The sequence below is a fragment of the Macaca thibetana genome, chromosome 7, assembly GCF_024542745.1.
Source record: "Macaca thibetana thibetana isolate TM-01 chromosome 7, ASM2454274v1, whole genome shotgun sequence".
Lineage (NCBI taxonomy): Eukaryota > Metazoa > Chordata > Mammalia > Primates > Cercopithecidae > Macaca > Macaca thibetana.
The window spans coordinates 62,424,846-62,447,113 of record NC_065584.1 but is presented as its reverse complement, the minus strand read 5'-3'; the positions used below and the strand labels follow the sequence as shown (position 1 = coordinate 62,447,113).

At 35.8% G+C, this 22,268-nt stretch overlaps 1 protein-coding gene and 1 non-coding gene across 5 annotated transcripts in view; both read left to right on the top strand.

Moving 5' to 3' along the window:
• Positions 1-22,183, top strand: part of PRPF39 (pre-mRNA processing factor 39) — a 32,766-nt gene extending 10,583 nt beyond the window's left edge. Inside the window, exons 1-14 of one of the 4 annotated variants that reach the window (XM_050795818.1) lie at positions 1,716-1,802; positions 1,903-2,060; positions 2,535-2,660; positions 3,319-3,437; positions 9,514-9,681; positions 14,090-14,255; positions 15,035-15,142; positions 16,243-16,407; positions 16,721-16,847; positions 17,192-17,460; positions 18,953-19,137; positions 20,767-20,841; positions 21,065-21,185; positions 21,428-22,183. In XM_050795818.1, the coding sequence (XP_050651775.1) occupies positions 1,914-2,060; positions 2,535-2,660; positions 3,319-3,437; positions 9,514-9,681; positions 14,090-14,255; positions 15,035-15,142; positions 16,243-16,407; positions 16,721-16,847; positions 17,192-17,460; positions 18,953-19,137; positions 20,767-20,841; positions 21,065-21,185; positions 21,428-21,484 (1,833 nt within the window). In that variant the 5' untranslated portion in view covers positions 1,716-1,802; positions 1,903-1,913 and the 3' untranslated portion in view covers positions 21,485-22,183. Of the gene's footprint in view, positions 1-1,715; positions 2,061-2,534; positions 2,661-2,855; positions 2,925-3,027; positions 3,191-3,318; positions 3,438-9,513; positions 9,682-14,089; positions 14,256-15,034; positions 15,143-16,242; positions 16,408-16,720; positions 16,848-17,191; positions 17,461-18,952; positions 19,138-20,766; positions 20,842-21,064; positions 21,186-21,427 lie in introns of those variants that run through there. The other 3 variants (XM_050795819.1, XM_050795817.1, XM_050795820.1) reach the window with 3 other exon arrangements.
• On the top strand, positions 17,525-17,610 carry LOC126960454 (small nucleolar RNA SNORD127). The gene has a single exon (XR_007727999.1). It is a non-coding gene; the product is annotated as a small nucleolar RNA SNORD127 (small nucleolar RNA).
• Positions 22,184-22,268: the final 85 nt, after the last annotated feature.

The window sequence follows — 22,268 nt, the reverse complement described above, 5'->3', positions numbered from 1 at the left end:
ATCCGCCCTCCTCGGCCTCCCAAAGTGCTGGGATTACAGGTGTGAGCCTCCATGCCGGGCCAAAGCAATCTTTTTCTTTTTCTTTTTTTTTTTTTTTTGAGACGGAGTCTCACTCTGTCGCCCAGGCTGGAGTGCAGTGGCTGGATCTCAGCTCACTGCAAGCTCTGCCTCCCAGGTTCACGCCATTCTCCTGCCTCAGCCTCCCGAGTAGCTGGGACTACAGGCGCCCGCCACCTCGCCCGGCTAGTTTTTTGTATTTTTTAGTAGAGACGGGGTTTCACCGTGCTAGCCAGGATGGTCTCGATCTCCTGACCTCGTGATCCACCTGTCTCGGCCTCCCAAAGTGCTGGGATTACAGGCTTGAGCCACCGCGCCCGGCCCTTCTTTTTCTTAATATACCCTCCATTTTTGCTATACGACAGTGCTGGTAATGAATGCCCTTAAACAAATATGTTTTTTCTGATTATTTCTATAGTATAAAATATGTACAATTGCTATTTGGTACACTCATTTTGATTTATGTCTTTATTAGTAAAGATATAATTCTTTTATATGTTTATTGGTCATTTGCATTTCTTCATTTGCATTATTGTCTTTAAAGTTTTAATCATCTTTTTAATTACTATTAATATATAAGCAGTAGTATATTCTAAGTATATTTTAAGAGTAAATCAGTTTTATGGTCAGCTTAATTTTGAGAATAATTCCTCATTAAAAAAAATGGACATGCCCTATAATTTAATGATTTGGTTTCCATTCAAGCTATTAGTGGAAGAGATTAAGGTGATTATGAAAATATAATGTGGTACTACCTTAAAGGGGTAATTCCCTGTTACCTTATAGCCTTAAAAATTAGATGACATAATTTTAGATATGTTGTGCAGTTATTATCCAGACTGTAAGCCTTTCTCAAATATGTTTTTTAGAGTTAGGGCCGTGCTCTGTTGCCCAGGCTGGAGTACTGTAGCAGGGTCAGTGCTTACAGCCACGTTGAACTCCTGGGTTCAAGTGATCCTCCTGATTCAGTGTCTCCCGAGTAGCTGGGACTACAGCTGTATGCCACCATGCCTGGCCCCTTAAATGTGTTTTAAGTAACATTTATTCACTTTAAAAATTACTTTTTAATTTTTTAAAACCATAATTTTTATCTTCTATAATAAATTTGAAACCTAGCTGTCAGGATTTATAATTCATAAATAGATAGATATATTTAAGCAATGTGAATTTATCTTTTCTAAAACTTTATCCTGAGCCAAGTGATGAGCTTCCTTTTGAAATGTTTATATCCATGACCAGAATTTTTGTCAGTTTTACTTTTAGCCTCCAGAACAGTTATTAAAAATATGCCGTTTTCCAGTGATTCATAGCAAGGTAACATTCGGGCACCGAATCAGATTCTTACCTAAATCAGAAACATTGAATTTTAAATAGTATTTCTTTATTAGGTAGCAGTCAACTTAACTTGTTTTATGAATGAGGTAACAAATCTATAGTTATTTGGTTTTTATGCAAATATCAACAACAAAATGGCAGTTTTGTGAAGAATTTATAATTTTATTTATAATATAAAAACTAATGAACCTTCTGATTCTGACTTGTAGGGGATTAAGAATCACATTTCTTTAATAGCCAAATTAGGGCTTTTTAAAAGATGTTGTTGAGACCAAATAATTTTATTGGCATTTGGAAGATATTTCTCTTTTTTGTGTTTCCACAGATCATTTACTGAAGACAATATGCAAAATTCTCACATGGATGAATACAGAAATTCTAGTAATGGCAGCACAGGCAATAGTTCAGAGGTAGTGGTAGAACATCCTACTGATTTCAGTACTGAGATTATGAATGTTACAGAAATGGAACAGTCACCTGATGACTCTCCCAATGTGAATGCATCTACAGAAGAAAGTGAAATGGCAAGTGCTGTGGACCTTCCAGTGACGCTGACAGAAACAGAAGCAAATTTCCCTCCAGAATATGAAAAATTTTGGAAAACTGTGGAAAATAATCCTCAGGATTTTACAGGCTGGGTATATTTGCTTCAATATGTAGAACAGGAGGTTAGTAACTATTAAAATGGTATCAGAAGGGACAAATTAATCAAGTCATGTTAATTTATAATGAAACAGTAGACCTTATTTGTGATTAAAAGCAACTCATAATTTTCAAATGAAGTTGAATAACATTAGGTAGATACATTTTTAGCTTTGAAAATAGCTTATAGCTTTTGTATGTTGTAGAGAGTCAGTAGTGTCAAAGCTTAATATTTTGTAATAATTGAGGTGTAAGTGTGTGTGTAAAATTGTTGAAATAAAATGTTGACAAAATTAGTTTCTTCTGTTTCAGTTGCATTTAGAAGAAAAAAAGTCAAGGAATAAAAGAAGGGCTGCTCCATCGGCAGAGCAGCCTGCATGTGGAGTTTTTAAGCCTGCCATTTATTATTATTTTTTTAGATAATAACGTTTGAAAGGAATAATAAATATTTTTTTGACAGCAATTTCCACGATATTTAAATACTGTTTCATTTTTATCAGAATCACTTGATGGCTGCCAGGAAAGCATTTGACAGATTTTTCATACACTATCCGTATTGCTATGGTTACTGGAAAAAGTATGCGGACCTTGAAAAGCGGCACGACAACATTAAACCATCAGATGAGGTGCGTACATCACTGAATAAACTTATCTCCAATAGGTACTGTAAGCCAATTAATAACAAAACAAAGATTTTTTTTTTTTTTTTTTTTTGGCTGGCAGTACCTACCATTTATGGTCAAACAATTTTTATAGGGTATTTATTTGCATTTGTCACTCTTGTGGCATTTGTAGCTAATATTTTCTCTCTTTGTTGGCAGGTGCGTTAAACCTCTACAGTTTGTCAAGCTTTGCAGTGCAAGCCTCTGTATTACACTGCAGCTTAACAAGTAGGGCAGGGCTTTTCTCTCACTTACATTTATTTCTCATTTTCCAAACAATATAGTTGGTTTGCTAGTCACATTTGCTACGTCTTATTGCATTTTTGGTCAGACGCTGTCATTGATGCTCTAATGGGTCTGTGCCCTATGGTCTGTAACCCAAAGCCTGCCCACACAACCCGGTCAGAATGCAGGGACTGCTGCGCTTTGAAGATCAAGACTCTGCACGTGGGGATCAGAACATTGCCATGTTCTATCCAACCTCCACCCAAATGGTAATGGTAGATTATTTAAACAAAATTCCAGTAATTAGTATTTCTAAGGTTCACCGGATAACACAGTGTTGCCTCTCTGTTAAGAAATAATTAAATATTTGAAGTACAGTTTGCTGTTTTCTTCTTAGGTTTATCGGCGGGGGCTTCAGGCAATACCTCTTAGTGTTGACCTTTGGATACATTATATAAACTTCTTAAAAGAAACATTGGACCCTGGTGATCCTGAGACAAACAATACAATAAGAGGGTATGTGGAACATTGATACTGAAATGTATTTTATGATATAAATAATTATTCTCATGTTGATAATAGAGCTCATGAAAGCTAAGCTGGAAGTTTAACTTCTATTCCATTGTTAAAAAAATAATACATATAATAAACTTATGCTTTATGATTTGAAAATGCAGATAATAAAGCCCTCCTACATTCCATACCCCTTATGTCCCCAGTTCCACTCCTCATGGTTAATAGCTTGGTGTGTGTTCTTTCAGATGTATGTATAAGTACATATTTGTGCGTATGTTTTCATATTGGTCTTTGACTTTTTTTTTTAAACAGTGTTTGGGAATCTCTTCCTGCCATATTTTTTAACCGTTACAAAAAGTATTTTATAATACTTTATAAAAAGTAACTTATAAGCCAAAGTACTCTACTGTATTTCACCAAATCCTTATTTATAGGAAATAATCAGTGCTACAGTGAACATCTCTGTACAAGTCAATATTTTTGTAGAATGCACTAGAAATGGAACTTCTGTTAAAGGGAACACAGAGCTAAGTTTTATCACATGTTCCTTCAAAAATGGTATCAATTCTAAACTCCCACAGTGTATGAAAATAATCATTTTCCCACAGCTGTGCCACATTTTTTGTTTGTTTTACCTCCAGTGGCATCTCTGTTTTAATTTGTGTATATCTTGATTGCTCATCCTGGTTTACCATCTTCTCATATGCTTATATAAGCCATTTCTTAAATTACCTGTTGATATCGTTTGCTCAGTTTTCTATTACATTATCTTTTTCTTGATTACAGTAGTTTGTTAATGTATTTGTTTTCGGTTTTCAAAAAAAGCATTTGCATATTGCTTAAGAAGTTAGCTAATTACTGCTCGTAACAAAAAGTACCCCCTCCACCTCCCTTCAAATATTTCAGCTCTTTCTTCTGGTATTTTCCACCACGTGTATAACAGTAAATCTACGTTGCTTTCTTTCTTTCTCTGTTAGCTGTAGACATTATGTATCTGTTATGGTAAATGAGAATTTTAACCCACTTACACTTTGTTTTCCCATTCCTTTCCAATATAGCTACAGGATAGGTTTCAATAATCAGCTTCAGTATTTTTTTTTAATCATTGTAAATCCATAAATAAGGGTGGGCACAGTGGCTTATACCTGTATTCCCAGCACTTTGGGAGGCTGAGGTGGGAGGAGTGCTTGAGCCTAGGAGGTTGAGGCTGCAGTGAGCCGTGATTGTACCACTGTACTGTAGCCTGAGTGACAGAGTGAGACCTTGTCTCAAAAATAAACATTAGCTGGGTGTGGTGGCGCATGCCTGTAGTTCCACCTACTTGGGAGGCTGAGGCAAGAGAATCTCTTGAACCCGGGAGGCGGAGGTTGCAGTGAGCCAAGATCGTGCCACTGCACTCCAGCCTGGGTGACAGAGCAAGACTCTGTCTCAAAAAAATAAAAAAAGATCAAAAACCTATAAATATTTTTCATCATACTGCCCTTTCATTTTTATAACCTTTTTGGTTTTTAATTTCTCCTCCTCTGCCCCTCATTTTTCCCATTTGTCTAATTTTCTTTGAACATTTAAGGTTTTTTCATATTCTCCAACAGCTTTGTAGAAGGCTTTAAATATAGCTTTCTATATAATCAGACCTGTTAAAAAATGTGTAAGTCCCATTTTTTCCTCACCTTTGAGCTGTCTCTCCTGGAAACCTTTCTACTATAATCTGGACTGGTCTTCTAGTTCTGCTGTACAAGAGTTGTCTTGGGATTTTCGTATCATCATGGTTCTAGGAGATGTCTTTACGTCACTTCTGGGAGAGTTTATTATTAGATCTCACTCTTTTTAGATTTTATGTCCAACTTTTAGAAGAGTGTGTTCTGTAACTTCTTGTTAAAGGATGCTTGGATGAAAAAATAATTTTAAGGTTTGGTAAGCTATAGAATTTGGAGTTGAAAATTATTTTCTCTGTAGAGCTTTGAAGGCATTATTTATTCCTTTATAGCTTCTGCTGTTGCTTTTGGGAAGTCCAAAACCATTCTTCTAGAATAGATTCTCTTTCTGTAACATGTTTTTCCTCCGTGGAAGCTGTTAGGATGTTCTCTTTGAGTCTGATGTAAATGCAGTTTTATAAAAATGAGCTTTGATATTGATTTTCTTTTTCTTATTGTGATTATTGGGTGATTGGGTGAGTCTTCAATCTGAGATTCTAATATCCTTCTATTCTTAGAAATGTTATTATGATGGATATTCTTATTTTGACAATTTCCTTGCCTTGATTTTCTCTGTTGTTTTTAATAGTTGGATATTGGACCTCCTCTCTTAATTACTGAGTTTTTCTTTTCTTCTTCCTATTTTTCATATCTTAGACTGTCTGGCTTTTTGAGGTACTTCCTTGACTCTTGTATTGGATTTTTAACATCTTCCATCAGATTCTTTTTTTTTTTTTTGAGACAGAATCTCTGTCCCCCAGGATGGAGTGCAGTGGCGTAATCTCGGCTCACTGCAAGCTCCACCTCCTGGGTTCGTGCCATTCTCCTGCCTCAGCCTCATGAGTAGCTGGGACTACAGGCACCTACCACCATGCCTGGCTAATTTTTTGTACTTTTAGTGGAAATGGGGTTTCACTGTGTTAGCCAGGATGATCTCAATCTTCTGACCTCATGATCCGCCCGTCTTGGCCTCCCAAAGTGCTGGGATTACAGGTGTGAGCCACTGCTCCCCGCTCAGATTCTTTTTTTTTTTTTTTTTGAGACGGAGTCTCGCTCTGTCACCCAGGCTGGAGTGCAGTGGCCGGATCTCAGCTCACTGCAAGCTCCGCCTCCCGGGTTCACGCCATTCTCCTGCCTCAGCCTCCCGAGTAGCTGGGACTACAGGCGCCTGCCACCTCGCCCGGCTAAGTTTTTGTATTTTTAGTAGAGACGGGGTTTCACTGTGTTAGCCAGGATGGTCTCGATCTCCTGACCTCGTGATCCACCCGTCTCGGCCTCCCAAAGTGCTGGGATTACAGGCTTGAGCCACCGCGCCCGGCCCAGATTCTTAATATCCAAGAATCTTTCTTGTTCTCTGAGTGTTCCTTTTTTTATACTCTCCAGTTCTTGTTTCATGGCTGCATATCTTTTTGTTTTCTTTGACGATACTAAGGATAGTTGAGGTTTTCCTCTGTTCCCAGGACTGTTTCCTCTGAAATTTTTCTGTTTACTCATTTTCGTCTCTGAGATACCTGATCTCTGGATTTTTGTTCCTATTACAGATTAGATATTAACAAGCTGTATGAGCTAGGCACAGTGGATCACTTGAGGTCAGGAGTTCGAGACCAGGCTGGCCAACATGGTGAAACCCTGTCTCTACTTAAAATACAAAAAAATTAGCTGAATATGGTGGCGGGAGTCTGTAATCCCAGCTTCTCAGGAGGCTGTGGTAGGAGAATTGCTTGAACCTGGAAGGCGGAGGTTGTAGTTAGCTGAGATCGTGACATTGCACTCCAAACTGGGTGACAGAGCGAGACCCTGTCTCAAAAAAAAAAAAAAAAAAAACCTATATGGAAGCACTGTGTGTTTTGTATGGGACGTTGTCAGTTGGCCTATAGGGTTTCACAGCAGCGTAATCATGTGGCCACTCTTTTTTGCTGGTGGATTCCCAGTGATAGTAACCTTATATTTTATTCCTGAGCCAAGCAGTTTCTTTAGAAAAGGATAATTTTATTTACCTGGGGAATGGAAAGCTAGCTTCTCAAGTCCCTATAGCTGGGCGGGAAAGTTGAAGATTTCTCACCATTCATTAAGTATACCTTCTTCTAAACGTTCTGTCTTTATTTCATTACCTTCTTGTCTTCTTCCCCTTTTCTCTATACTTTTTTCAGTGTCTGGTTATTTTTCTGAATGATTTGGGATTCTGTAGGGACAGTAACATCTATTTTATTCTTTAGGAAACCTTACACCACATGTGCACATGCATGCATGCACAGACACACATACACACATGCTCTTCAATTGTTTATCTCTATATTAAACATTTCCTCCAATGTTGGTATGTCTTTAACTTTTTTTATGGTGTCTTTTATCATATGGAGTCTTATTTTTCCTTAATGTGCTTCTGTTTTAATTCTTACTGGTTTCTGAGTTTTGTGCCTATTTTGCCAAAAACATATAAATCTTGTATTTTGTTCTAACTTTTCTGTAGTTTTTCACTTATTCATTTATCTGACTTTAAATTCTATCTGTCATGAGATAGACATTTTTATTTTATATTTTCCTATTACATATCATACACCAAATATTCACATACATTGATCTCTTTTTGTTTTCTTGGCTCTGTACTGTTCATCCATTTTTCTGTTACCTGGCCAGTGCCAAACTTGTAATTACTGTAGCTTCCTAGTTTCTTATATTATCTTTCAGGAAAATGCCTGCTGCATTATCTTTTTACAAAGTCATTTTGCATTTTTGTATACTAGATGAATAGTGGAATTTGATTTTTTCTTGTTCCACTCAACATTTTTTAGTGCTTTATTGAAATTGTGTTAAAATTGTGGGTTAACTTAAGGAGTGTAGTTTTATACTTTTAAAAAATTTCTCTTGATTTTAAGATACTTAAAAGTATGTATCTAAAAGCTTTATCTCATTGGAGTATTAAATCTAGTGATTAAAATTGCTTGCAGAAATCTCTTGACATGACTAGGTATTTTAAAATACTTTGTAACAAACTTTTTTTTCCCCCCTTGGAGACAGAGTCTTGCTCTGTCATCCAGTCCAGAGTGCAGTGGTGAGTGGTGCAATTGCAGCTCACTGTCACCTCCGCCTCCCAGGTTCAAGTGATTTTCATGCCTCAGACTCCTGAGTAGCTCGGGTTACAGATGTGTACCACAACACCCAGCTAATTTTTGTATTTTTAGCAGAGATGGGGTTTTGCTGTGTTGGTAAGGCTGGTCTCAAACTCCTGGCCTCATTTGTTGGGATTATAGGCGTGAGCCATTGTGCCCAGCCTGTGATAAATTTTAATGATAGAATTTTAGAATTGAGACAGGCTTTTGAGAGGTTTAAAGTATATGTATACTTTTTTTTTTTAAACAGTGTCGCGCTCTGTCACCCAGTCTGGAGGAGTGCAGTGGCGCAATCTCGGCTCACTGCAACCTCTGCCTGCCGGCTTCAAGCAATTCTCCTGCCTCAGCCTCCCAAGTAGCTGGGACTACAGGCATGTGCCACCATGCCTGGCTAATTTTTTGTATTTTAGTAGACACGGGATTTCACCATGCCGGCCAGGCTGGTCTGAAACTCCTGACCTTGTGATCCATCTGGCTCGCCTCCGAAAGTGCTGGGATTACAGGCGTGAGCCACTGTGCCTGGCCTTTGTATACTTATCTTACAAGGCAGCCAGATTCCTTGTTGGAGAATTATTTTTGCTTGAAAATATTCTTTTTTTTTTTTGTTGAGACGGGGTCTCTGTTGCCCAGTCTGGAGTACAATGGCGCGATCTCGGCTCACTGCAACCTCCACCTCCCGGGTTCAAACGATTCTCCTGCCTCAGCCTCCCAAATAGTTGGGATTACAGGCACCTGCCATCATGTCTAGCTAATTTTTGTATTTTTGAAGAGATGGGATTTCACCATGTTGGCCAGGCTGGTCTTGAACTCCTGACCTCAGGTGATCCTCCCGCCTTGGCCTCCCAAAGTGCTGCTCTTACAGGCACGAGCCACAACGCCTGGTGAAAATATTCTTAAATTGAGATAAAATTTGCCTCTCTTTAACTTCCTGCTTGTTTTAATTTTGTCTTCTGTCATAAATGAATCTATACAACAGACATTTCAGATTTAACAAATACTTAAATGTCTACTCTTACCTATTTGCAATGTGTACATTTTGTATTTTCTATATGATAAAATTACATAAAGTACATTTAACTGTTCCCTTTGTTTTCTCACTCTTTTTAAGCAACTCTTGTATGCTTTCTGTTATTCTGTCTACCGTTTAATCCCTACTTTCATAGGAAACAGTTGAATATAATTTTTGAAGTTAGCATTATTTTCTAAATTTAGAAATATTTTATAAGTGATTTTGTCTTGGAAAGATAACTTAAGAGTAATTTAATTTTTCAGAACTTTTGAGCATGCTGTTCTAGCTGCAGGAACAGATTTCCGTTCTGACAGACTGTGGGAAATGTATATAAACTGGGAAAATGAGCAGGGAAACCTGAGAGAAGTTACAGCTATATATGATCGTATTCTTGGTATTCCAACACAGCTGTATAGTCATCATTTTCAGAGGTAGGTGGGAAATTCTAATCTTTGAAACATCTTTGATTACTCAGATAGTTAGTTGATAATATTAAGTATTATAATTCTCTTGAAATGTTATGTAAGCTTTTATTACTTGGAAAGAGGAATAAATTTTGTTGCTAATCACAACCTACATGCTTGCTTTTGACATTTTTTTCATATGCCTTATGAAATGTTTAGAAATTTTACTGTTTTTAGTTAGAAGTTTCTCCTTATTCATTTTAATAGATAAAGAAACACAGGAATTCTGTCTTGTCTAAGGTAGTTCAGAGTAGTGAAGGAATGAGAAAATAGTAAGTGTAGTTATTTATTTATGGCATTAAATTGACACAGTGCCTGGCACATGATAGATGCTTATTTTTTTTAAACTTAATGATTTGCTAAGTATACATTCTTGTGATTGCTATAACACCTTATATCCAAAACAGTGAAGGATGCATTTTGTATAGTAAGTAGTATCTATTTTCAATTAATCAGGTATCATTCCATTTTAATTTTCTACCATGATTTTCTGTTATGGTTGGTATCCTTTTAATGATTACTGTTAAAACAACTTATTCTGTGTGTCATTATTTTTGTGTTTTGTTTTCTGCTTTATTCAGAGTATTACATCAATAAGGATCCAGAAAGTCTTTCTGAACAAGTATGAGGATTGTGTCTTTGCTTTTTTAAAATTGACATGTTTTCTATTTTTTGTTATAATTTTTATGAGCAGTCTTGAATAAACTTAGGTACTTTTTAAGTGAGTGATTTTCTAAATTTTTCTTTACTACCAAAAGTAGAAGACTTTTATGAAGTATTTGTAAAGTACTAAGGAACAGTTTGCTAGAGGTAGAAGTTATACAGACTCAGGTTAGAAATAGGAAGCATATAGATAGGCATATACTTTCTGCTTTCGATGAAATAGAGGAAGTAGGCAGGTTTCTAAGATGCAATGACCAGAGAAGACACTTGCTGAAAGACGTTAACACAAGCAAGAATTGGCATATGGAAATGCTTGGTAAATAGTTACCGAACACATAAGTACAAACGTACTTAAATTACCTGATGGGCCAAAGAGGGTGTCTTTTCATAGACTAGTTCTTCTGTGATTTAAAGTATAGGAAAAATCTATGACTACAAGACTTTACTGATGATGAAAAAAAGTATGTGTAGGAAACACACATAGCATTTTCTATATCCCAGACACTCTGCTGAGTGCGTTATGATTCACTTAATCCTCCCAATAACCCAGTGAGGCAAGGACTATTGTTCCCATTTTATGAAAGGGGAGACACAGATGAGCATATTTATCTAAGGCCACAGAGTTTGTAAGTGATTGGAAGCTACTTGGAACCTAGACAGTATGGCCCTAAAGTTTTTGATATGTTATCCTACAAGTCCTTTTTTATTTCTAAATAATTATCCCACCAGGCTTTTATTTATTTATTTTTCTTTAAGTCATCAGTTACCCTACGCTTTTAAAAATGCGTATATACTTATAATAGATATTAGTGGGATTATATGACACATACTGATCTATAATCTGCTATTTTTCACTGAATGCATTTAGAACCACTTTCCTTATCAGTTATAGCAAACTCACAAGTAGTCTTTATGCAGTTCTTACAGTTTATATAAGTTAACTAATTCACATGACTTTGAATTACTTTGAGAACCACTGAATTTTTTTTTTTTTCCGGTAACACATGCTTCTTTCTTAAAGTCATTTATTTGGCATTTGCTGTGTACCTGTTGATAGGCTAAGTTGTGGGAATGAAGGCCCGAAGAAGATAGCATGCCTGTGAGTTGGTCAGAAGGATAGAGGAGGAGGCATGTGTTAAAAAACGTATTCTAAGTGCTATACAGTAATAATGGAAATACTTTATTGTGCTTGTGCATTAGGCTTGTATATGGGATGTACCCTGCACATTACCTCTGAGATAATGTCTAATTTAAAACCTTTAGTGTGAGGACTTTGTGATCTGGTCTAATATCCAGGTCCAATCCCTGGTAGTTCCTGAGCTCTAAACACACCTAAGTCTGATAACTTCCAAAAGGGCAGTGCTGTTTTATATCTTTATGACTGTAATACCTTTTCCTCTTTCCACTTGTCTAGTGGACTCATATTCCTTGAGACCACACAGTTTTGTGTCTTCTCTGTGAAATTTTCTCTGGTTCACCTATATTGAGATATCTAGTCTGTCGTTTGTGCCACCACTTTACCTACATTTGTTTACATTTATATCAGCACCAGTAACACTGCTTTGAATTTATGTCTCCTATATCCTCAACATGCCTGTCAGTTTCTGAGGCATAATTCTTTGTATCTCTAATACCTAAGAATAGACCTCAATATGTATGAGACACTCAGCCAGTCTTTACTGAATAAATGTTAGCTTTATAATACAAAAAACTGCTGAAAAAATACTGTTTAATATTATGCACATTTTGTCACTGTTTTAAAGAAGTCGCTACATGATGTAGCAATCAAATCATTTTAGATTTACGTACTGTATGTAGTTATTTTAAAATTTTACCTTATTTTAAGTTTTTTAATTCATATGTTGACAGTTTTGAGTTTTAATATTCATCTGTAATTAAATCTTTTTTCATACTACATATTTGAGAGTTACTTCCTCATTTTTAATTTTTTAACATGAGGCAATCTATGTTAATTTTTTTCCTCCTGGTGCTGAAATGGGCTGTTAGCCTCTGTAACCATTGACTTTGCAAAATTTAAATTAGATTCCAGTGTTATTTACATACTTGTTTTTTTTTTTTTTGAGATGGAATCTCGCTCTGTTGCCCAGGCTGGATTGCAGTGGTGCATTCTTCACTAGCTGTAGCCTCCACCTCCCAGGTTCAAGTGATTCTCCTGCCTCAGCCTCCCGAGTAGCTGGGATTACAGGTGCCCGCCCCGACACCTGGCTAATTTTTGTATTTTTAGTACAGACGTGTTTCACCGTGTTTGCCAGTCTGGTCTTGAACTCCAGACCTCAGGTGATCTGCCCACCTCAGCCTCCCAAAGTGCTGGGATTACAGGCGTGAGCAGGTGCTTGGGAGGCTGAGGCAGATGATCACCTGAGGTCAGTAGTTCAAGACCAGGCTGACCAACAAGGTGAAACCCTGTCTCTACTAAAAATACAAAAATTAGCTGGGCGTGGTGGTGCGCAACTGTAATCCCAGCTTCTTAGGAGGCTGAGGCAGGAGAATTGCCTGAACCTGGGAGGTGGAGCTTGCAGTGAGCCAAGATGTCACCATGGCACTCCAGCCTGGGCAACAGAGCGGGACTCCATCTCACACACACACACACAAAGAAAGAAATGCTGAGGGTATTCATTTTCAGATGAAGATGCCATGCTTACTTTAAGATATTTCATATTTGAGGTTCCAAAGATATGTTCAAATTGTGATGGTATAGATATTTTAGCTCCTCAACTTGGTGTTTTTGATTACAATTTGTATGTATACAAATTATTGCATGTTTTTATAAAATAGCGAAATGATTTTTTTTTCAAAAATCTTTTTATAGATTAGCTTAAAACTAATCTATATTTCTTTGTGCAGAGTATCGGCAGTTGGATATGCTAATCTGATTAGGAGAAAGGTTTGGACTTGTGTTATAGTCTTGAGAGTCACCATGGTATACTTATTTCAAGCTGTATCAGTGAGATTGGCCAGAATTATGTATTAATAAAAATAGATGAGAACCAACTGGAGAGTGAAATTCTTGGGAATAGTAGCATTTAGGGCAGGTAGGAAGGGGAATAGGACATAGAGCAGCAGTCAGAGGCTTGGAGGACCATACTACAAAACAAGTGTCCATTTAATTTTATATATGAGGTAACTGATAACCTTAATTGGGAAGTTTCATTGGATTTTTGCGTACTCACGTAGATTGAAGAGTATTTGGGAGGTGGGAAGGAAATGCTATATTTGTTGATTATTTACAAGTGATCATTTAGAATTTAAATGTGGATCACAATATTTAATTTTACTGTGACTTTTGTGTCTTTGTAGTAAAATAGATTCTATGACACACAAATAATAGGTATTAATCATCTTATTTTACAGTTGAGGAAACTAAGATTTAGAGAAAGGAAAAACTTCCCTTAAGTCAGATAACCAGTAACAGACAGAACTGAGGTTTCAGTTTATGCCCGTCCATGCCTTCTCCATTCTACTGTAAAGGAAGGAAGAAGTGGAAGATGTCTATAGACTGTTTTATCATATGGTAGTGTTTTATCATATATGGTAGAGTTTTAATATAGAAAAGAAGGAGAAAAGTTACGATATTTTGGTTTCTTTCTTTAAATCAAATCCTTTGAAAGAGTAGTATGTAGTAGGAATCTCAATATGAGATCTAAAATTATGATTCAAATATAGAATATATATTTTTATTGTCTTTCTTTAGATTTAAAGAACATGTACAGAATAACTTGCCTAGAGATCTTTTAACTGGTGAACAGTTTATTCAGTTGCGAAGGGAGTTAGCTTCTGTAAATGGACATAGTGGTGATGATGGTCCCCCTGGTGATGATCTACCATCGGGAATTGAAGACATAACTGATCCTGCAAAGGTAACCAGTCTTATTCTAAAGTTCGTCAGTGGCCAGGTGTGGTGGCTTATGCCTGTAATCCCAGCACTTTGGGAGGCCAAGTTAGGCGAATCACCTGGGGTCCAGAGTTTGAGACCAGTCTAGGCAACATGGTGAAACCCCCGTCTATACTAAACGTACAAAAATTAGCCAGGTGTGGTAGCACATGACTGTAGTCCCATCTACTTGGGAGGCTGAGGTGGGAAGATTGCTTGAACCTGAGAGGTAGAGGTTGCAGTGAGCTGAGATGGCACCACTGCACTCCAGCCTGGGCCATAGAGCAAGACTCCATCTCGGGAAAAAAAAAAAAGGTCTTCAGTGCAGAAGAAACTGGACCTGTTATCCCTTGACTCCATGAGTAGCACAGTGATCACTTATATAGCCGGCCATTTACCCAGTGACTTGTAGCTTGTTTGAAATTAATTTCTGTTTAAGGCAAGTGGGGATTGAGTACTTTTACTACAAGACACGCCAAGATAAACTTAGCTTAGAAGGAATATTTTGCCTAGGTTGTGAATCTGCTATCCCAATGTAAGAAAAAAAAAAAAAAAAAAAAAAAAGAAATGTGTGAAAGTGGTTAATTAGGAAGTTGTGTGATAAGTTTTAGTTGTTAATTGGATTTTGCACATATTGTCAACAGTTAAAAATCTACCACTATTCTAAGACTAAAATATCTGTGAATAATACTTAAATGTAAGCAGTGATACTGAAAATGTTCAGTATAGTTTGTGAGATTTATTTTTTCCCTTTTTCTTCCCAAGTTAATTACAGAAATAGAAAACATGAGACATAGAATCATTGAGATTCATCAAGAAATGTTTAATTATAATGAGCATGAAGTTAGTAAAAGGTGGACATTTGAAGAAGGTGTAAGTGTTTTCTAATAGTCTTTAAAATACGAAGTAGGAATAATTTATTTTTCTTTCAATTTTGATAGTACTATCTCTGTTGTAACTTTATTTTTGCATATTTAAGCCATAACTTCAGATGTTCGTCTCATTTATTATAATCATTATCAGTTTTTCCATTTTCCCTAATCAGTTTTAGAATGTTTGAATTCAGATTTACTTGAATTGCAAGATATCTGCTTAATCTGAACAATTTTATTCTAATTGTTCAATTTTTAAAAGTCAACTTCATGGGGTCATACTTTACATACATTATAATTCACCCATTTTAGGTTTATAGTAAAATGAGGTAATTTCCCACAGTTTTAATTCTTTGTTTTTTTTTTTTTCTGACTGCTTTACTGAGATAATTCACATGCCATATAATTCACCCATTTAAAGTGTACAGTTCAATAGTTCTTAGTATATTCACAGATATGTACAACCATCACCACAGTCAATTTTTAAACATAATCACCACCTCAAAAAATAACACCTTAACTTTTAGTTGTCACTACCCCTACCTCCTCAGCTGCAACCCTCTACCCCCAGTGCTAAGGTACCACTATCTGCTTTTTGTTTCTGTTGATTTCCCTATAATGGCCTTTCATATGAATGGAGTCTTAGAATATGGAATCATTTCACAGATGTATGTATGTACATTGTAGTCATCACAGCAATCAAGATACAGACAGAACTCTTTTAGCACTGCAAAGGTCCCCTTGGCCCCTTTCCAGCCAGAGTTCCCCTTCTCTACTCCTAGCCCTAGGCAGCCATTGATCTGCTTTCTGTCAGTATGGTTGTTCAATTTTAAAATTTTCAACAAAGTATAAAATGTTCTGTACATTAAAAAGCATGTAATTGGCAAAATGGCAGAAGAAATAGAAAATGTATTATTTCATTTGTTTGTGAAGCTTAAGGAATTTAAGGGATTTTTAATTTTAAAAGTTTTTTAAATTATGAAATACGATTAAAAAATTTTAATTATCAATTATATTTAAAATAATTTGTATTAACACTGTGCTTGTGCATATTTTGGTGATTTGGTTTACTTTCATTGGCATGTTACAATTTCATTACAGATTAAAAGACCTTACTTTCATGTGAAACCTTTGGAAAAGGCACAACTAAAAAACTGGAAGGAATACTTAGAATTTGAAATTGAAAATGGGACTCATGAACGAGTTGTGGTTCTCTTTGAAAGATGTGTCATATCATGTGCCCTCTATGAGGAGTTTTGGATTAAGGTAAGAAAATCATGTGCTCTTAAACTTGAATATATTATAAACATTGATCTAGTGACTAACCTTTTTTGTACTTCTGTTGAATGTTGTTCATATAACTATATCTGTTGCATTAGGAGATGGTCTGCTTGCAACCAGATTTGACTGCTGCATATGCCAACCTCGTTGCCTCTCTTCGTCCTTCCTTACAGAAACTAGTCTAGTGGTTCAATAAAGGTGCTGAATGGGTTTAAAAATAGAATTTTATCGTTCTGTCACAAATTTAATGACTTGTTCAACTGTAAATTATTCAGTATTTCCTCTTTTCTGTATGTAGTATGCCAAGTACATGGAAAACCATAGCATTGAAGGAGTGAGGCATGTCTTCAGCAGAGCTTGTACTATACATCTCCCAAAGAAACCCATGGTGCATATGCTTTGGGCAGCTTTTGAGGAGCAGCAGGGTAAGAGTGGAGAAATTCAATTGATATTTTTGAGATTTTCAGTTATTTCAGGAAACAGTGATAACAAATTGAGTAGTAAGGGATGGTGTAAAGCAGAGTTTGGCAAACTTTTTCTCTAAAGGGCCAGATAGTAAATATTTTAGGCTTTATAAGCCATGTGTTCTGACTTTTAGGCTTTGCAAGCCATTGTAGCCCCCAGACAGCCCTAGGCAGTATGTAAATATGTGTGGCTGTTTCCCTTTAGTTGCTGGATTTAGCCCCTGGGTGATTGTTGCCAGTATGTGGTTATAAACATTATTTTAGTTGTTTAAAGCAAAGCATAAACATTTAATTACTGTTTCTAGGTAATATTAATGAAGCCAGGAATATCTTGAGAACATTTGAAGAATGTGTTCTAGGGTTGGCAATGGTTCGTTTACGAAGAGTAAGTTTAGAACGACGGCATGGAAATCTGGAAGAAGCTGAACATTTGCTTCAGGATGCCATTAAGAATGCCAAATCAAATAATGAATCTTCATTTTATGCTGTCAAACTAGCCCGGCATCTTTTCAAAATACAGAAAAACCTTCCAAAATCAAGAAAGGTGCTTTTGGAAGCAATTGAAAGAGACAAAGTATGCATTTGTATTTTTAAGAGTATCTTCTATAAAAACACCAGTGGTCAGTGTATTTTCACTGTGGCAACTGTGATGAAAGATTTGGTCTGTATGTAATATGTTTTATTACTAAATGAGGACAACAGTCCCTCTAAACTGATGTTGCCATTTAAAAAATTTTTTCAAATTGTTTTGAATTAAAAGTTTGAGACATAAGATTATTGGATTAAAATTGTTGTAGACATTGTGATACTTTATATTTTCCCTTTAGAAATTATCAACAAATTTACTGATTATTGAGTAGAACAGAGGACTTGGGAGAATACTTTATAAACAAAAGCATAGGCATTGCCTGTGTTGTAAGCACATTTGGCAGTGAGATGATTTAGTTTCTCCATAGAGTACTTTTTATGTATCAGTTGAAAAAGGCGGTGTACAGGAATAGGTAATTTCTCAGGTTTTAGGATTTTAGTTATTGCCAGGTCTGTTTAAGATAAAGATTTATAGCAGTTTGCTTCTAGCTGCAGTTTAAGAGGTTTATCTTTTTTTTTTTTTTTGGAGACAGTCTCGCTCTGTCACCTAAGCTGGAGTGCAGTGGTGCCATCTTGGCTCACTTCAACCTCTGCCACGCGGGTTCACGCAATTTTCCAGCCTCAGCCTCCCGAGTAGCTGGGATTACAGGCACGCTCACCGTGTCCAGCTAATTTTTGTATTTTTAGTAGACACGAGGTTTCACCATGTTGGTGAGGCTGATCTTGAACTGCAGACCTCAGGTGATCTGCCTGCCTCGGCCTCCCAAAGTGCTGGGATTACAGGCGTGAGCCACCTCACTTAGCGGTTTTTTTTTTTTTGAGACAGAGTCATTGTCACCGAGGCTGGATTGCAGTAGCGTGATCTCAGCTGACTGCAGCCTCCGCCTCCTGGGTTCAAGCCATTCTCCTGCCTCAGCCTTCCGAGTAGCTGGGATTAAAGGTGTGCGCCTCCATGCCAGCTAATTTTTGTATTTCTAGTAGAGATGGGGTTTTACCATGGTGGCCAGGCTGGTCTCAAACTTCATACCTCAAGTGATCCTCCTGCCTTGGCGTCCTAAAGTGCTGGGATTATAGGCATGAGCCACCAGGCCCAGTTAAGATGTTTATCTATAGTTGTAGTAAAGATTTAAATTATTTAAAGCATAGAGATAATTTTTTTATGTTTTATTTTCTAATGGTCATGGTAAGTCAAGTCATACTAAATACAAGATAGGATATAGTTTTAATTTATTGGCATTTAACAATTTGTATTGTTTAGGAGATACTAGAATGATCAATTGATTGAAAAATTCATCAGTGTGTTAATGAATTTTTTCACCCTTTTAGATATATGCCGAAAACATTTAGCATGAGTTGTATTTTAATACAAAACAATTTTCATTTTTTTTTTCAAATTGAGACAAAAACTAAGGCATTTTAAATATCTGTGCTTTAATAAAAATATATTAGAAATATTAATGATGCTGCTTTTTACACAGGAGAATACAAAGTTATACCTCAATTTACTTGAAATGGAATATAGTGGTGACCTCAAACAAAATGAAGAAAATATCCTAAATTGTTTTGACAAAGCTGTACATGGTTCATTACCTATTAAAATGAGAATTACATTTTCTCAGAGAAAAGTGGAATTTCTTGAAGATTTTGGTTCCGATGTTAATAAGTAAGATCTTAATTATATTACCTATTCGAATGATAAATGAGCATTGTTATTTTTGTATGGGGATTTGATGATTAGTATAGATTAATACATTGTTAAATTTTAAAATGTTCGCTTAGTTTACTTTTTCCTCAGATATATGTGGGGGTAAATTCAATTTTATAAATGTATATGCATTTAACAGGAAGACATACGGTTAGTCTTTCCTTCAAAACTGTTTTCCCAATTTTAGAGTGACAATTTAAACCATGACTGAATGAGAGAAGGCAGGAAGGAGCAATCCTGTGAAAGGGAAATGGGATAAGGATTGAACCCTGAAACCCAAATATTTAATATATAGGTCAATAAAGATGGATGGGATTAATCTCCAGTAGGAGTGCTGTTTTCTGAGATTGGAGAAGAGGATGGATATGGTCCCACAGAACACGCCTAGTGGCCTCATCTTCATTTTAAAAGGCCGAAAGTTGAGGATGGTTGAAGAGAATGCTCCAGTGGATTTGGGAAAAGGACAAGTTTAAGATTTAATTTACTAAGAGTACAAGTATTGGCTAGAGCATTGCTGAAGTTCCAGTCTTACCTGATCCTAGTAAGGAAATACCAGTTCCTGTTAGGCATGTGCCTTCTCTGATTATTCTCATTTAGATTTCTGTTGAAACCACTGTAGATAAACTGAGAATTAGTTGTATCTGGGTGTTTGTATATGTGTGTATATATTTTTGATGGCTGTGTAAAATTTCAGTGCAACTAATAGAACAGCTAATGTTTATATTAGTGTATTTTAATGTATTAATGTATAGATTTGCATGCTTGGCATGATGCCAAATGTTTTATATTAGCTATCTTGCAGAAAATTCATATCAGTAGAATGAGGGTATAGGGTTCTGTTCTCTTAATAGATGAGGAGAGGAATAAACAAAGATTAGGCATTTTTTCTGAGGTAATGTAGCTATTATTACATTGTGGAGCTTGGACTGAACCTACTTCAGTTTCTGCTCTTAACTGCTTGGGTGCTGTGTATTTAGTGTCTTATGTTTACACTGAAGAAGGTACACAAAAGATGAGATACGTAATTCTAGCTTCTAGTCTAGTTGAATGATATGATTAATAGAGGAAGTAAGTGTATGAGGTAGCAAGTAACTGCTAGGAGGGCTGTGATCTCTCTGTGGATCAGAATGGATTTGTCATGATAAGCTGAGCAAAGGACACAGTGGCGAAAGCAAGTTGAAGCTCATCTAAAAGTAACATCTGCTTGATTGGAGGTTTTTGTGAAGTAGTGGAAGCGTGATCTTGACTCTGTCGTGCATTGAAAGCTAGACTGAATTGATAGCACATGGAGTAGGCAGTTGATAGTAGTAAGCTATTGGAATTTTGACCAGTGATGTTAAATGACATTATTTTAATTTGGCAAAAATAGGCAGACAAATTGGAGATTCAACACAAGTGTCATTTAGTCCATTGTAAGTATAGGGAATGGAGTGTCTATCAGAACTATGATTTTAGTAGTAGAAATTTTAAAAATAAAGGAGTCGCTTAGAAATTTTCTTAGGCAGTTTCTTAAGTAAAAATAACTTTAAATATTTAATAAAGTTGTTTTTTATATATTCCAGATGATATGTTTTTCTTTCCTTTCAGGCTTCTGAATGCTTATGATGAACATCAGACACTCCTAAAAGAACAGGATTCTTTAAAAAGGAAAGCAGAAAATGGGTATGTCACTTTTTGCTAAGTCAAGAAGGGGTGCTTCATTATGGAAATGCCTTCAAAGACAAATGTTACTTTTGTTGTAATTTACATACTTTATTTTCATGACTTGAAAGTCATGAATGATTCAGAACTTCAGTAATACAAATGTATAGATAACATTAATCTATTTGTTAAAGTTGTTATCTGTGGGAGTTTTGAAAGTTTCCATTTTGCCATTTTATAATAGATCAGAAGAACCAGAGGAAAAGAAAGCACACACAGAAGATACAACTTCATCATCTACACAGATGATTGATGGTGATTTACAGGCAAACCAAGCTGTATATAATTATAGTGCATGGTATCAAGTGAGTATGCATAATTATAATTCTTTGTTCATAGATGTTATTAGCATAAATTAGGATAATTTCTTTTTTAAAAAAAATGTTTTTGTTCCAATTGTGTAATACATTCTTTGGTGGTTAAGTACTAGAATTTTTAGCAGTGAACACTTGCTTGTTTTCTTAAACATACCTGCTTTAATTATACTTTTACATATGGAACTCTGCCATAGTTCTAATATACTAACACACTTAATTTTTCCTTTCAGTACAATTATCAGAATCCTTGGAATTACGGACAATATTATCCTCCCCCTCCAACCTGATGGGAAAAATGTAAATTTCAAATGGAGTGTGTGAAAAGTATGAAATTATTATTTTTTTTAATGAGGGATGTAAACAGTATAAGCTTGTTGTATTTGAAAACCTGTCTTCCTTGTTTCTGTGTAACATGATTTGTTTAGTAATAGGGGAAAAATGTCAATTAGTAGCTTACCACAGATACTGATACTGTTTCCTACCATTTATAAAATTTACTTTTTATTGAAGAACTATTTTTTGATTTTTGCATTAAGTGGTCTAGAATTCTTTTGCAATGCATTTGCAACAGAATTTTGTAGCCTTAAGGGGTAGGAAGAAAAACCTGACTGCAAATCATGTCAGTGTAGTACAAAATTCTGACAACACATAAGGGCTGGTTATTAAGGATTTACCTTTTTTTTTTTTTTTAAAAAAAAAAGGACTTTAACCTTTGCTATCAAGGTTTTGTCTGTTTCAGTTATACTTGTGAATTGTGATCTAACGGCAGAAAGGATACATTATTAAAATACTATGCCTTGGAATAGAGATTATAAATGAGAAAATGGAATGTTTGCATCCCTTTAAAAATGAAAATCGTATCAAAAGTATGTTGTTTCAGGAGACTTTGTATTTAGAATATTCATGTAAAACTTGTGAACAAGCTTTCATTTTGATCAAACTGATCATCTTCATTTTTGTAATAAAATGGAAGACTCATCCAGTAATCGTTTATGAATTTATTTTGGGGGCATCAATTAATAATATTAACTTTATGTTCATCTTTATTAGTGGCTCATTGGTTTTGAAGTG